This window comes from Acanthopagrus latus, chromosome 6 (genome assembly GCF_904848185.1).
Source record: "Acanthopagrus latus isolate v.2019 chromosome 6, fAcaLat1.1, whole genome shotgun sequence".
NCBI lineage: Eukaryota > Metazoa > Chordata > Actinopteri > Spariformes > Sparidae > Acanthopagrus > Acanthopagrus latus.
The window spans coordinates 4939776-4955582 of NC_051044.1; the positions used below are offsets into that span (position 1 = coordinate 4939776).

The window sequence follows — 15807 nt, forward strand, 5'->3', positions numbered from 1 at the left end:
CGCTCCGATGACCTTGCGTTGTTCTGCATCTGTGCTGAAAGCTGAAACTGTTTGTTGGAGCTATTTGTTCGTTGTTAGTTTCAGTTGTTATTTTGGCCCATAACAAATAGTAATTTCTGTCTGATTATTCTAAGATGTCACATTCTCAGACGGCTCCTGAAATTTATAGCAACAGGCAGACAAGTGAAGGAAGGTCAAAGGTTACGATTTAATAGATCGTGGGTGAGCATCCAGAGCGAGCGGTCACGTAACTACTGTCCAAGGTGCTCATTTTCTGTTTTTCACAGACTTTTTTTCCTTCCAAACGAGCAATTCAGAGTCTCTAAAGCCTCGTGAGCGTCTCACTGTCATCCGTCAACAGCTAGAGAAAACCACTTTGCACCTCCAGATGTTTTGGGGATTTTTTTTGCACTCCCGGGTGACTCAGCCCAGCGGGATTCATTACGTTTGTTTGATGCAACTGTTGAATGAAGTGTATCGTCATGGTAACAAGTAGGCGGAGGACCAATGGGAACTCGACGTCCACTCACAGAAAACAGGGATCACAGAGGTGGCGCTCATTATAACACTGATGTTATCCAAACACACATCGGCTAGATGAAGAGAGCCAAAATCAGAGCAGCTGAAACTCGTGAGCTGAGGTCCCACCGTCAATATGGCCTCCAGAAGCTTTGTTAAAGAGGTCATATTGTGCTTTTTGGGGGGTTTTTTTGCCTTTCCTTTACTGTGTTATGTTGCAAATTTGTGCATGTAAAAGGTCTGCAAAGTAAAAATAGTCACCAGAGGGAGTGACTGCTCGTGCAAACCTGTTCTACTAGGATCCCTCGAACATCCTGAATATGATCCAAACCAGGATAATTCAAAAACACGCTGACTGAGATTCAGCAGGCAGGAAACAGACTGGGTTGCCACGGTAACTGGGCAATCAAAAGCCAAGAGGATGCATTATGTATGGGACGGGAGGAGAGAGAGAGAGAAAGAGCGCATCCTCACGGGTCAGAGAGGTTAGAGAGCTCAACACTTCAACGTTGCTGTGACCAGTATTTCTTTACGAACAATGGAAGAAAATGGCCACTTGATTTATCGATTGACTCTAAAAACTCCCCGTACACGACCTGTGGAGCTGCGAACAGCAAACAGTTAAAACTCAGTGGAGCTTTTACAGAACCAGGTTTTCTCCGCAAGCGTTGTTGGAGACCAAAAACAGCTAAAATAGAATTTTTTCCAGGTCAACTTAAAAACAAATACATGTTCTTCAGTGTCTGCTGGAATTACTGTAGCTACAAAAATCAATGAAAGGTTGAAACTAGTAGAGGAAGAAAATATTTACGTGTGTATAGACCAAATTTCACAGTTTGCAAAAGGCACATTAAAATAATTAAAACCATAAGAAAAAGACATTAAAGTGAGCAAGTCGAATACTTGATTGCGATATTTTTGGTCCATTTTCCTGAATCATTTGTTAAAAACAAATAATACATGAACTTTTTTACCTGGAAGAAAGTTCCATGAGTTGGAAAAAAAAAACACGAAAAAAAACAAAACAGTGTCATAAGGAGCGCCAATTTTTGTTTGGATTGAAATCAGTTAAGGGTTTTGGGACATGGGTGCATATATTCATGTACTCGGATGTGAAACAAAAGTCAAATGAAATGTGTTGAATTATGTATTGGACCAACAATATTCACAGATAAAACAATCAAGTGAAGATTATTTTGTTGAAGTTTATATAAATGTCACATTTTAAAATTTAAACTTTCAGATTTTATAATGCTGATGAGTTTTATCTGACTCAATATTAAATATGAGTGATTTAAAAGATATTTCATAGTTGATTTTTGAGTCTCATTTCCTGGAAGTCAAATATCAACAGTCTGGGTCGGTACTTGGACCTAAATTCTAGCCGTCCAGAATCACCTTCGCTTCTCTACTGATGAACATTTAACCTTAAATCCAGAATGACTGAGTATTTCTAGACCTGAACTATAATCCTCGCGAGGTGCGGCAGGTTTTAGAAAGCATTTCTTTAAAAATGATAAAAGATAAAATAAAAATACAATTTACAGCAAATCATCAAGACAAAATGAAGTTTTATTGTACAAAACATGACTGTTTGTAGAAAATACAAATGTCCTTGAAGAAAACACCAGAGTGGAACAACAGTGTTTACAGAATCCCATTATTGTATTTTTTTTATTTTTTGTTTGCTGTCTGGGAAGAAAATCAACACTTTTAATTTGTTTGTTTTTATAACAAGTGGTTAGTTTTTCTCCGCCTTCTTTGCTACTGTGCTTTTAGCAAACCAGGTATGAACTAAACATTATATATGAAACTGTTCGAAGTTAAAGATCGTTTTCTAAAATGTTATTTTCAATAAAAGATGAAGTGTAGATACTACACACTCAGGTACACAAATGCTGCTTCAATCGAGCACTCTTGTTAGCATGAAGCCTATTATTACAGCTTTACACAACATTAAGTGGTTCATAACCACAAACAGGAAAGATTAAAGGAAACAAATTAGTTAAAGAATAAAAGAAGACAAGTTTCCCTCAGTGACAGAATCTCTACAAACAGTAGAGACCTCTGCAAATACTGTGGAGGAAGACAAGTTTAATACTAGAAAATGTACAATAGAGCTTGATTTGTCCCGTTAAAGAAAACTATGTACACAAGTTCAAACATTTTTTTTTTCCAAATATATTTTGACCTGATATGAACAACGACGAGCTTCCTGCTTCTCAACCCCTGATGTCTGAAAGCTCTCTGAATGATCGTCAAGTCAAGTTAAATTAAATCTTTTGAGTTCTTCCGTCTAGCGTTTCTTTAATACTGTCAGTTTGATGTGTGAGCAGAAAATAAGCCACCAACACTTCGACGCTGAGAGCTTTCAATTCACTCTGGTGAACAACTCGTGCGAGCCACTGAAATTTGATTTCCCGTCAGTTAAATGTAAGTAAAGATGAGAAAGCCTGATAAAGGTCGGTCGTCTTTTAATCTATGATTAATTATGTGTAAGTTGATAACAAGTTTATAGCATTTTTACTGAAATATGAGATCTTTTTTTTTAGATATTTATATCTATATATCTGTGTGGTGCTTGTCTAACACCCGCTCAGACAGTGAGTGTTGAATTATGGGTTGTTTGTGGCCTGAATTTTTGCTACAACAGCAAGTTTCTTTAAATCTGAATTTAGTTTCAGTTCAACCAATCGAATCTTCTGTAAGCGTGCGCTGCCACCAAGGATATCATTTCCTGCAGGTGTAAAAACAATGTGACTGATGGAAAAGCTTGACAACTGAGGGATTCACTGAAGACGAAAGGCGTCCAGCATGAAGACTCTCTCCTCGTTGGAATAACAGAAACTCAGGAAAACATTTTTACCTTTTAAAATGTATTTTTCCTTCAACAAATGTTTTTAAAATTTCTCTTTTCTTTTCAACTTTGAGGCAGTTTATGAACCAACCATCCTTTGAGTTTTAAAGGATAACTTTTAAAGAGTAACGACAGCCTGAAGAACCTGCGTGTGCTGCCATCTTGCAGCTGCAAATGTTTAACAACCTTGTGAAGTGTAGCTCTCTTGTTAATGCCGTCGTGGTCAGGTGCATTTCTGAGATGTTTCCCACAGTGCAACAGTGATTAAAGATCCTGAAAAGGCCAAGAGCTGAGCCGACGTTCACCTGAGCTACTTGACAAATCAACAGAGTTCTTGAAGTGAGACGGTCAAACAAGTGAAGCGTCTCAGTGAAGTCGTCTGATGTATTTTGATTCCTGATGTGGCTCAAATATCACATTTCAGATATTATTATGATTATTATTGTTGTTGTTTCAGAGTCAGAAGTCTGTGGTTGTGACAACACTGGACCTGGAACTGGAGTCTGCTGTTGGTTCTATGACCCTCAGGTCACAACATACGAGGTCAAATAAAAACGGACATCAGTGATGAAAGAAGACTTCCTGTCTTGTTTCATAATTACTCCACAACTCAACTGGAAACTTACAAACCTGATGAACTGTCATGAACGTACATTTGCCTTCTCCGGCTGTGGCTCCATCAGTGACTCTGCCGCTCCGACACGACGTCCTGCAGCCGCTTCAGCAGCACATCCGGACTGCTGCCGTTCTCCGGACACGCCCTCTTGCTGGGGGAGTCGCACGCTGATGACATCATCACGTCCCCCTCCATGGTGAAGGCCCTCTTCCTGCTCACGCAGCCCTGCCGGATCATCCTGTTGATGTCTGATAACTCCTGAAGAAGGGATAGATGCAGAAAGAGAGAAGTTTTAGCGTTGGAGCGATTATTTTCTATTTCCAATTAAGTTATTATCATTTGGTTTATCAAATGTCAAACAACTGCGGGGAACACAACTTCCTCGAGCTAAAGATGACATCGTAAAAATGATTCTTTTGTCGTGAAAAATGCTGCTTGTGATTTTGAAAAACAACAGATCAGATGTCAGGAAGTTTACATGAAATCACATAAAAATAACAATACAACTGTTTGTGTTCTTGCCTTGGACGGGCTGCTGTTGATCCTGTAGGTGTAGGAGTTTGGTGTGAGGCAGGCTGCAGAGTTCTTGTGAGGGGAGACGTACAGCGAGTGTCTCTGAGAAACGCGACGAGGAGAAAGAGGCTGAGCCCGAACCGACGGGAACGGAGAGAGAGGAGGTGCGTCGGCCTGATGGGTCAAACACACAAACAGTCAGATTATTCAGCACTAAAGATTCTGAACCCCAGTTTTACAGCACAACAAGTCACTCTGAGTTTTGTACCCGGTTATCGTTGGTGGCGTATCGCAGCGCGAAGCTTTTAACCTTCAGGACGAAGACGCTGTTGTAGAACTGGATGAGGTCACCACGTTCCTCCTCTGCTGATTGGCTGGAGTTTGCTTCTCCTGAGACCTGGTTGGATTTCTCTGCAGCTGATGAACAGAAGGATCGAAGAAATTTACAAGATGAAATTACCAAATATCATGAATTGAATCATTTTGGGTTTTCATGATGATTAGCTGGTTAATCAAAGAAATTCAATTAATCTTCAGCTATTTCTGTTGTTTATTCATCGTTTGAACTTTGAAGGCAAAAATATAAAACATAGAGAGAATTTGCTACTTTTGTTTGTCTTAAATTGTAGTAAATGTTGGTTGGGAAGTCAGAAAAGACAAACGTCTGCTCATATTTCTTTTCTCGTCTATAGTTTTATAGAACAAATAACTGCCAATGAAAATACTAGTCACATCCCTTGTATGTTGAGTCGATTCAATCTATTACATTTCAACATTTTAAATGAAAAATAGTGGTCATGCATGACCAAGACTTGGACTTAAATACTGAACTTGAGTTTTTCCCAACCTGTGGGTGAGAATCTCCTCAAGACTCTGACATGTTTCTTCTTCTAAAATGTTTTTTAACCTCTTCAGTAACACTCGTGAAAAGCTTTTCAACTCCACAAAGTCTTTTGGAAAGGTGTGTTGGATTTTTAAATTGAAAAAATTCCAAAAATATGTGCTTGATGAGGGTCTGAGGACCAACATGTTGTTATAAAAGTCACTGCAAGAGATCAAGAGCCAACAGGACTTCATGCAGTTTTTCAGAAGAGCCAGTGTTTCATTTGAAAGATAGTTACTTCTTCTTTAAGTTATACGGTGTGTTTATGATGCATATGAGTGTGAGATTCTTACATTCGCCTCCTGAAACAGGATCCACCTCCATGTTCTCATCAGCCACCTGCTCTCTAGGAGTGTGACGCAGCAAGACGCTGCGGTACACCTACACACACACACACACACACACACAAAGTGTAAGTTTCTACAGAAATACTTGTGTAAGAAGTTCTTTAGTTTGTGGATTGTTGTATTATGATGCTTTGCAGTGGTCTGCCCGTGTGTTCTTACATGGCTGCTGGCCTGTGGTTGGCTGCGGTAACACTTCATGATGTCATGGAAGGTGTGAGTCTCTTTGGTGATCTGTAAGAGAGGATGGAATCACAGGAATTACAACCAGTGTGTTAACATGCATTTCTCCAGAGAGTTCACTTCTTGAATCTCAAATCAAGCTACAATTTTCCCATGAGACAGCAGGTTTCTCAGCTATAAAAGGGTTTGTGATTCAATGTTCACATGCACATGCAGAACTAAAGAACTTAAATTCATTTGTATTCTGATTTTTACATTTAATGTTAACACAAAGTCACCTCTAAAAGTCTGAAGATGTCTGTTTCCACCACGTAACACTTGACTGTGAAAACCGGGTTACATTTATCACAGAGTACATTTAAATTTAAGCATATTCTTATCTTGAAAACAATTCAAATGAAGCATTTTCCCAGGTTTGAAAACTTTGTATGAACCCTGGTACTAAAAGATACTAAAGCGAGTGAGTATAATTTCTCTGGCAGGTTTTCAGGATCACTGCCAGAATCGTATTTACCTCCGAGGCATCCTGAAACCACAGCTGCTTATTTGATGAATTAAATAAGAAGTGTTTGGTTTGTTTCTCACTTTGGATATGATGTAAACGCTGCACAGCAGCAGCTGGTCGAGGTGTCTGCCCTTCATCAGATCAGTGCTGTGAACCAGTGTGTGTTCAAAACACGTCCAGATTTTCCCTCGCAGCTCTGACGGGATGTCTAACTTCACACACAAATCCCTCAGACGTACACTGGCCAGGTGATACACCTGGAGACACACACATGGGAGACAAGATGGTCAGAAGACAGAAACAGAAATCAGACGAGACAAGTGAAAGCAAACCAGTCCTCAAGTGGAAATATTCTGCAATTCAACAAACACACTAAAGACACTGGCAGGATTTGCTGCAGTTTTAAAACTTTCCTTTTAGGAAATTTATGCTATGTGTTTTGCACATTTAAGATGACCAATTTTATTTTCCAGTTCCCACCTTCCTGAAGAACAGAGCGAGGGATCCGGTGCGCCGCGGTCGACCGCTTCCTGTCGGTGGGTCTGAGGTCGTGGGTGCGGATGTGACGCGGCTTGGGGAGGCGGTGCGGTGCGGTGAGGTCAGCAGGAACTGAGCGTTGATGGTACCAGAGGCGTCGCAAGACTGAACCGGGATCAGTGTGATGGTTCGGTCATTACTCATACCTGCTGAAATTCAAAAGAAATATAAAAGATCATATCATATCAATTCTATCCATCAAAAACCATCCTACCTCAGGAAGACAAACTGTCCACTCAGGGGGCAGAACAAAATTTAGATCTGTGTCTCATTTAAAGTAATAAAGAAATGTTTCTGGTCTAAACACTGTGATGACAGATGTAAAAGTGCTTATTCAGACCTGAGACCAAGATGTCAAAACTCATTCAGATCATTCAGCATTTCTGAAGAGATCTTTCGTTACGGTTGTGTCATTTTTATGCATCAACATCTCTCCTGTATCCTCCGTGTTCAGTTATGTAAATTTGTGTAAATGTACACATCGTTTACCTTGCAGTGGGAAACTCAGGACGGTGGCCGGGCTTCCCTGAGTTCCGATCCTCAGGGTGCTGGTCGAGCTGAATGTCAGCCTTTTAGCCGGCGATGACATCGGGCTCAGGGTCACTCCTGTTGTTGGAGGGTCGTCACCAAAAAGACGTCGTTTAGCGCTGCCAGCCGCCGGGGAGCTGTACCGGTCGTGTACCGACAACGGAGAGGGAGGAACATCTGGAAGAGAACGGATAATAAAGTTGATCACAGCTCATTTTTTTTTAAACTGTAAATACAAACCATTTACACACAGATGCAGTCAACACCCACCTTTACGTGCACTGCCCAGGCCTGACCTGAACTCCCTGATGCGGGGGTGGATGATGGGGGAGAGGGCGACAAGAGGCAGGTGGGTCTGGCCTGCGCTGGTAGAACCAGAACCAGGACCAGAGCCTGTGTCCAGACTGGAGGAAAAATTCACCTAGAGAGAGATGAGGAGAGACAAAGTGAAATAAAGACAAAGACAAGAAGCAGCAAGTGTGACTACACAGGTGATCTTATGGTTGAGCACCATGACTGCATCCAAAGCAAACACCTGTTGTATTCTACTGCAAAGTAGACTGACGGACTTCCTGCACAAAGTGTCACTCAAATAGCTCATTTCATTCATTTGTATTAATTACATACAGTGCCAGATCGAATTAAATAAGCTTCCTGCTGACCTCCTCCACTGTGGGCACTTTGTTCCCTGCATCCTGTAAGGCGCTCCACAGGGCGGAGTCTGCGCTCCACGCTTTGCTTTCCAGAATCTGCTCCTCGATCTGGTTCAGATGTTTCACCATATCTCTGGACAGGCCTTCCTCAGAGCGGATAAACACCTCGATCACCTGCGTAAACACACACAGACACAAATATTACTAAGTTATGCCTGAATGTGCTTGTGCAGCAATTGATAATGAGATGAATTGGCTACTGTAGCTGGACGTTGTATCCAACAGACTCTGGTTGTTTAAAGATGTTAAAGTGTGTACGTTTTAGTGTGTGTGACCTTGAAAAAGTAGAATGGGGACAGTTTGAAGATGTTGATGATCCAGGGGAAGGTTCTCTGGGAGCTGTAGGAGAACAACACCACCTCCAGACAACATGCCATCAGGGAACAGTGGAAGATATCCTGCTCCAGTAACATCTAACAACACACACACATTCATATTTATCACCTTTTATCACAAAACACTGAAAGACATCTGGAAATGTCAAAGGATACAGGGGAGGAAAGTAAAAGTTTTAATTTTTCTCCCTAATGTGAAACGTCTGACCTATTTGTAAGTTTATAGAATTTGGGGCAATTTCAAAGAACTATGTAAAACATTAACTGTACATGAAATCACTCATGAGTAAGTTTTATGATTTTTAACCACATTCGGTTGATATAAAAATAAGATAAGTCTCAAAGCTTAGAAAAAGCTAGTAAGTGGATCTTTGAGGTTTCTCTCTGAATTTCCCATCAATCTTCTCATTGAACAGAAAGAATATTTTGTCATATTTTGTATAAAGATAGGAAACACACTGAGACTGCTGCTTACACTCATGTCTTTGCCGTGCAGCCGTTTGGTCTCCTGACTGATGACATTCTCCAGGATCTTGTAGTAAAGGATCTCAGCCAGTTTCAAACGGTTCTCTGCAAAGTCTGGAAAAGACAAAAAGATGATTGTTTGTTTACTACAGTGACTGAGATGTGTTGACATGACACGTGTGTGTGTGTGTGTGTGTGTGTGTGTGTGTGTGTGTTGTACCTATATGAGAGCCTGGCATCTCCTCTGAGTCTCTGGTGTAATGTTCTTTGAAAGCTTGTCCCAGCGTCTTCACTCTGGTCAGGATGCTGTCTGAGGGATCTCTGGAGCACGACCTTTAATAACAGCACAGGACACACTGTTACTATGGATGGTAAAGTAAATACAAATTTCACACAGTAACAACAACTGAACACTACAGCAATGACCAAATATGTGCTGATTATCAATGTAGAACAGACATAATGCAGATTTTAGAAAGAACCCTGAGCACAAAGAGGAACTGACTTGAAGATCTGCATCAGGTGGTCGCTCGGGGCCGTCCTTAATCCGGCCACCATGCTCTGCAGCCGACTGACGCTCTGCGTCGCGGAGGAGACGGGCGTGACGAGCAGGTCCTTCTCCTTCAGGTAGACTCGTCCTGTCAGAGGGGTGGAGGGGGCGAGAGAGGCAGACTGCAGAAGGAGAGAGAGAGAGAGAGATTATTTCTACTTCACTGACAAAAGATTCTGATCTGGATTATTTAATGCTTGGATTGTTTGTTTGTTTTTCAACTATCAAATTAGTTTTTGTTTGTGAATATATATATGAAACACCAGAGCATGTCAAAAGATTTGGGCTGTCAATCGCGTAAAATATTTAATTGTGTGTATTCGTACGCTTGTACATAACTCACGGTTATTCGTAAATTAATCACACATATTTGATCTTATCAACATGTGAGTGGACAATAATGCTTGCTTTACACAAATGTATGTTTATTTTTATTGCAACAATCCAAATCATTGACAAATTCTGTCTGACAAATATTCTCAAACTTCAAACTTTACACTTCTAAAGGTTAACTAAACAATGTTGGCCGGCCTACAAGCTGCAGCCACCCATTTAACTGCTGTGAATGAAAGTTTGTTGTGTGTAGATTTGTCCATGCGTCACCCTTGCAAACTATACAGCGTGATATATCGTTGGTAAGCAGGAGGATGGCTCTCTGCATCAGCTGTGTGCTTGGCCAGCAAGTTGTATGTGAAGTTCGACATACTCCAGTGGTAACTCAAGTCAAGAGTAAATGCAAATCACTTTGGAGAGAACTGTCTGGCAGGTCTTTGAAGCTAAACTTGCCATTCAAAAGATGCTTTTTTTAAATCCATATCTGCTCAAGGAGATTTGTTTCTGCTTGCCATCCAAAATGCTACTGCTGTGTGTGTGTGTGTGTGTGTGTGTGCGTGCACACCTTCTCAACATGTTGCTGCAGCTGGTTCTGAGCGGTCGTAGAGGCAGGCTGATCGTGAACGACCTTTCTTGGAGTGCCGATTTCCTCGTCTGCATCGGCTTCCAGAAACACTCTCTCATCAAAGTCTCCCACCGTCAACACGTACTCTTCATACTCCCTGTTTATGGCTTTACTGGACACACACACACACAGATATAGAAAGTTAATATATTTGAATTCATCGACACAGATGGAGACAGCTGAGAAGAGTTACTCTTCCTTTTGACCTCTGATCAGTGATGGTCTTACTTGTTATCAATGAAGTTCTGTGGATCCAACAGTTCTGTCAGATGCTCATCGCTGCCTTTCAGGATCTGATTAGAAAGTAAATTCAGGAAAAACATGAATCACATATGGCAGATGGATAACGGGCATTTGCTTTTCAAAAACAATTAAATCTGGTTTGTAAGATTATCAGTAAGGCTGCACCATCAAGAGATTGTTATCAGGAGAAAGAGCAAGTAGAGAGGGAGTGGATTATTGTATGGGAGGAGGACTGAAGGGAGGAATAAAGAGATGATGGAAGGAAGGATCCAGTCAGCACCTGTTTCTCGAACAGTTTCTGTATGTAGGGTTTGAAGTAGTGCTGTTTGATGCCTTTGGCCTCCACCACCAGCCCGTCGTGGAGCTCGCACAACCTCTCCAACACACACGGAGGAGGCTCGTCCGCTGAAACGTGGCCATCAGCGCGATACAAAGCAGGCAGACCTAATCACACACATAAAAATAAGCTTACATGCCAGCACACAAAGGGACTTCTCCTGCGAATAAATTAATGTAAACACACAGCTTTATGTTCAGTGTGAGCAGAGATCACAGTCTGACCTCGGAACGTGGGGTTGATGAGGTCCTTCCTGTTGGCACAGAGCAGAGCGTTGCCGAACACCAGGTCCAGACAGCAGAGCAGCAGGTGGTACGAGTTCACCAGGTCATCACCGATCATACGGAAGTTTCCTTCACAGACACACAGTTGATCAGTCACAGTATTCTTTGAAACACTCCATCAGTGTGTAAAGTTGCAGTAAAGCATTATTTTGAGCATTTTTCTCTGATGTCAGCACAAACATTACATAGAGATTACAGAGTTGATTTTGGTACCTTTGGTGTAGACAAACAGAGTCCAGCAGAACTTGAACACATCGCTGATGTGACAGGGAAGCCGCCTGCAAAGCCAGCGAGAGAACACACACTCAGTTAGATCGGGCAGGGTGACTGTCTGTGTGTTTGTGTTTGCTTTTCCCTCCGTAAGCAGCAATTACAGAAACAAAAACTTACTGTGACAGAGAGAATAAAATTGTTGTGCTTGAGTCTTTTGCTTCAGGGCCAACTGTGTGTGTGTATGTGTGTGTGTGTGTGTTCGCCTTGCCTGTGTTTCCTGCTGCGCGGCTGCCGTGGCGGTTCCCCTCCCTGCGGATTTTGAAACATGTCCATGAAGATGGGCTCAAACTTGCGGAAAATCACAGTGGAAACCTCAAAGTTGCGCTCCAGTCGCTCCATGCGCTGCCTGAAGTCCTGCGAGAGGTTGGACATGTCAGCCCACTTCCTCATCTTAGAGAAGAACTGGATCAGACTGAAAGGACAGACAGAGAAGTGTTAGGAGTAAACAGAACTTTACCACTAAAAAATGTAAACAAGGTATCTGCAGGTTCCACAGATATACATTTAAACACATTAAAATCCTTCTATTGCTACCTGGAAAAAAGCCTGATGTTTTAAGAGTCTAAACATAAGTAAAAATAAAGGCTAACACTGTCTGATGAAGCAGACTGGATGCATAAAATCCTAAATAAAGCAGATCAATTAAGCAGCTAGAGGGATGTCGAGTTCATTAGGCTCAGATACATCAAATTCAAATAGGAAGAAAATGTGTACTATGTGACTGAAATGAAGCATTTCCAACTGGGGAAGGCAGTGAGCTTAATCTCAATATTATGAATCCCAGATATATTGTAAACTCTCACTCATTATAAGGATGAGGATTGCTTACTCCTGTGTACACATCATGGCAAAATACACAAAATCCTCACTACTTGTTCCCTTGTTGTGTTACCACCCCATCTCTGCAGCTCAGCAAGAAAAAAAAAAAAGTGAATTTATTTCAAGATGTCTGTCACTTTGGATGATGCCTCCCTGCGTTGTTGAACTCAGACTACAGACACCTCATAATAACTTCAGCTGAACTAACTAATTCATTTCTACACAAATGTAAAGACATTGTGAGGAACGTCAGAGCTGACTGTGACTGACCTCAGTTTGGCGGTGCGAAGGATCCTGGTGAGGGAGACACAGTTTCCTTCCATCAACCCTTTACCCACTGTGGGAGTGGATCCTTTCCTACAGGCTGCATACAGCGAGCAGGCCAACCAGTGGACCACCTCTCCCTGCACAAACACAGCAACACATTTACACCACCTTCACTCTGCATAAACAAAAAGGTCATCAGTCGCTGAACCATTTCAAACACAAACATACGCACACTAAGAGGAGCACGACAACAAGAGCAAAACATGATGAATATGTATAGAGAGGAAATTATGTAAACATCTATTTACAAATTCAGCAGAAGGTGGAGGTGAAATGCTTCAATAACTTTTTATTAGCTGGATGTTTTAGGAAGATGTTTTTCATTCTAGAATAATTTATCTTTTTTTTTCTATTATTAGATAGAAGAAAATACAGCTGGTTGTTTTTAATGAGGTTGATGAAGGCCACAAAATCTAATGACCCCCAGTGAGTAATTATAATTCTACAACCTGACTGATGGCAATGAAAGTCTTAACAAAAAGGACCACAAATAAATGCACTACATCTCACACCATGGCACTCACCGGACTACCGGATGATGTTGGTCCTGGCTACATATAACTAAGAGAATATTGCAGGATGACAGCAGCTGTAAGTAGAGTGAATATCTGAAGTTGTGTGTGACTTTGATCCCTGTGTTTGTCAGTGAGGATGATAATGATGTAATCACTGGCCCAGGGTTGGGCAAATACTCTCATAGAGGGAAACGCACATAGGCGGCTGTCATGTCAGAACATGTCAGTTAACCAAGAGTGGTGCTGTAGAAAATCTTCATCGTCAGAGCATTAATAATCTTTCCTTACAAACCTTAAAGGGTTAGAAATATGTAAATTAACAGTATGTTTATCATTGAGGTGACAGTTAAAGGTTGTGTTGTACTGGACAATATTATATTAACAGATGTTTCTAATGTTTGTCGTTCCCCTTGACAAACATCAAGGTGGCAGAATATTAGAAACAACTCTCAACATAATGCTTTCTGGTACAACACTAGCACTAACTACAGCCTGCGTGTTATTACATATAATTGAATTAATACCTTCATGAAAGTGTCCTCAAAAGAGTAAACATTATAAGCATCATAACAGCTGACTTAGTAGCAGCTGTTCATAATGTATATGTATTCTAGTTTTTACTGCATCTGATATTGCGGCCTCTTCAGCAGCTGTTACAATTCAATTTAATTATGAGGGATCAATAATCATCTTATCAAACATCTGCTGCTTACAGATTCTAGATTTGATGCTTGCAGAAACATTTAATCAATGTTGGCCATGTGTTTTATTTTTTATTTTCCAGGATGATCATGTCTTCACGTCTCTAATGTCCTGTTTCAAGGTGCTTTTAACTCCAAGTTTCTTTTTGAACATTTACATTTTCTAATGTTTTTCAGATGTGGCATTTTTTATTTGGATTGTTCCCCCATGTAAAGAGCCAGAACAATTGAATCTTTTATATAAACGCCATCCATATGTTTCATCTCTCCAGTTCAATCATGTCTTTGGTTTTATTTTTTTGTTAAGTATGTCTGTTTTTTTTATGGCGTATTTTATTCAATATCACATTTTGGACGTGTTCGTACTGATGTTGTTCAGCTAATGGTCCTGAAACGAATTAATTTGGGCTCATCTTTATTTACTATTATTATTACTATTTACTATTATAAGTTATTTAACTTATTTTGAATGCAGGGGTGAAAAAAATAGCAAATTTAACAAAACAAGAAATATAAAGACGTCAAATTCGACTCTAGGAACTGGTTGCTGTAATTGTTTTCACTGTCCTCTGTCATTCGTACAGACCAACCCATTTCTAGATGAAGATGGCGATTAGTGTCAGGCCTATTTAAAAAGGGCTGTTTCTGTTGGTTAGAAGTAAACAACGTCAAATAAATCATGTTTCGCTCAAATAATACGTGATTTTTACAGATGTGTTAGATACTGTATCGATTAATTCGTGATTTAACGTTAATAAGCAGCTAAATCAAAGATATGTGAAGGTTTACGTGATGAAAACAATCGTTGGTTGAAGCCCTTTAACACAGTGTTTGTGTCCCACACTGCTATGAAGTTTAGCTAGTTCTGCAGGGAGTTTACAGGACAACTAAAGTTAAATGTATTTCATTAATTATGTAGTTCAACTTTACTAAAACAGCCACAGAGGAGGTTATCCAGAGGACATTATTTACCTCCAGTGTGTATGTATTCCATATGGCAGTGAAGTTCTCCATGGCTTCAGTGGCTGTCTGCTCGTCCATGTTCAGCTCCTGACACAACGTCTCCAAACTCCTCCGGATTGAACTCTCCTCCATCCTCCCCGACTCGGAATCCGACGACTCTTCGCCCCGCATTCGTACAAACTTCCAGTCACACTTTCAGACAGGTTTAAAATCCCCCCACCGTCAAATCCTACACACCAAAACACGAAACCCCGAGTGTCCGCATCGAAACAACACAAGCGTCCCCACGACCGGCGCACTTCCGCTAACCATCCCCACAATGCAGCGCGTTGGCGCGAAAACTGCTGGGCAGCGACCAATCACCGGCAAGGGGAGCGTCAGTCTCGAGAGCTGTTCGCCCAACCCCCTTCGTTCTCCCTCGTGCTCCTTCCAGTCAACCGTTACTAAGCAACCAGCAGGTGATCGCCCTACCACAAAGACGTAAATTGATTAAAACCTTCTTTACGTCACTGTTTGGAGTTAAAAAGACAAAATGGTGAATAAGTTTTACCCAGCTGACTTTATTTATGATATTCAGCCAGGGTTATTACACATGTTATGTCAGGTTGCACATTAAAAAGCATTAAAGACCCGAGGGGCTGCAGTTAAGGTTGCCACCTTGGATGGACTTTTTGCTGCGGCTGGTCTCCATTTGATCTGCTGTTGATCTGCTGTAACATAAGTTTGTGTATTATTGGATACTGGCACTACATCCAAGGACCAAATTAAAATATCAAATTCTTGACAAACTTTTATGTAATTTTTGTATTATCAGGGCCGGAGCACTATCAGTGTGAGGA

General features: G+C 41.0%; 1 protein-coding gene across 2 annotated transcripts; it reads right to left on the minus strand.

Moving 5' to 3' along the window:
• Positions 1 to 2070: 2070 nt before the first annotated feature.
• On the minus strand, positions 2071 to 15352 carry rbl1 (retinoblastoma-like 1 (p107)). 2 transcript variants are annotated; one of them, XM_037099647.1, is made up of 22 exons: positions 14978 to 15352; positions 12733 to 12866; positions 11852 to 12055; positions 11584 to 11648; positions 11311 to 11439; positions 11030 to 11193; positions 10735 to 10799; positions 10447 to 10618; positions 9504 to 9670; positions 9219 to 9331; positions 9009 to 9112; positions 8474 to 8611; positions 8148 to 8312; positions 7756 to 7906; positions 7447 to 7662; positions 6901 to 7103; positions 6501 to 6677; positions 5895 to 5966; positions 5682 to 5769; positions 4774 to 4922; positions 4515 to 4679; positions 2071 to 4250 (listed from the first exon to the last, which is right to left on the minus strand). In XM_037099647.1, exons 1-22 carry the CDS (start codon positions 15137 to 15139, stop codon positions 4056 to 4058), a joined length of 3198 nt encoding a protein of 1065 aa, XP_036955542.1. In that variant the 5' UTR covers positions 15140 to 15352; the 3' UTR covers positions 2071 to 4055. The 2 variants fall into 2 exon arrangements, with proteins under 2 accessions (XP_036955542.1, XP_036955541.1); XM_037099646.1 differs by having other exon boundaries at positions 6901 to 7106; positions 14978 to 15350.
• Positions 15353 to 15807: the final 455 nt, after the last annotated feature.

Excerpts from the sequence above, each read along its gene's own strand:
- rbl1 (XM_037099646.1), bottom strand. The coding sequence starts at position 15,139 with ATGCGGGGCGAAGAGTCGTCGGATTCCGAGTCGGGGAGGATGGAGGAG. Across the intron at positions 5,770-5,894 it reads AACCACAGGCCAGCAGCCAT|GTGTACCGCAGCGTCTTGCT; the intron begins GTAAGAACACAC and ends GTGTGTGTGTAG. Across the intron at positions 4,251-4,514 it reads TCAACAGCAGCCCGTCCAAG|GAGTTATCAGACATCAACAG; the intron begins GCAAGAACACAA and ends TCCCTTCTTCAG.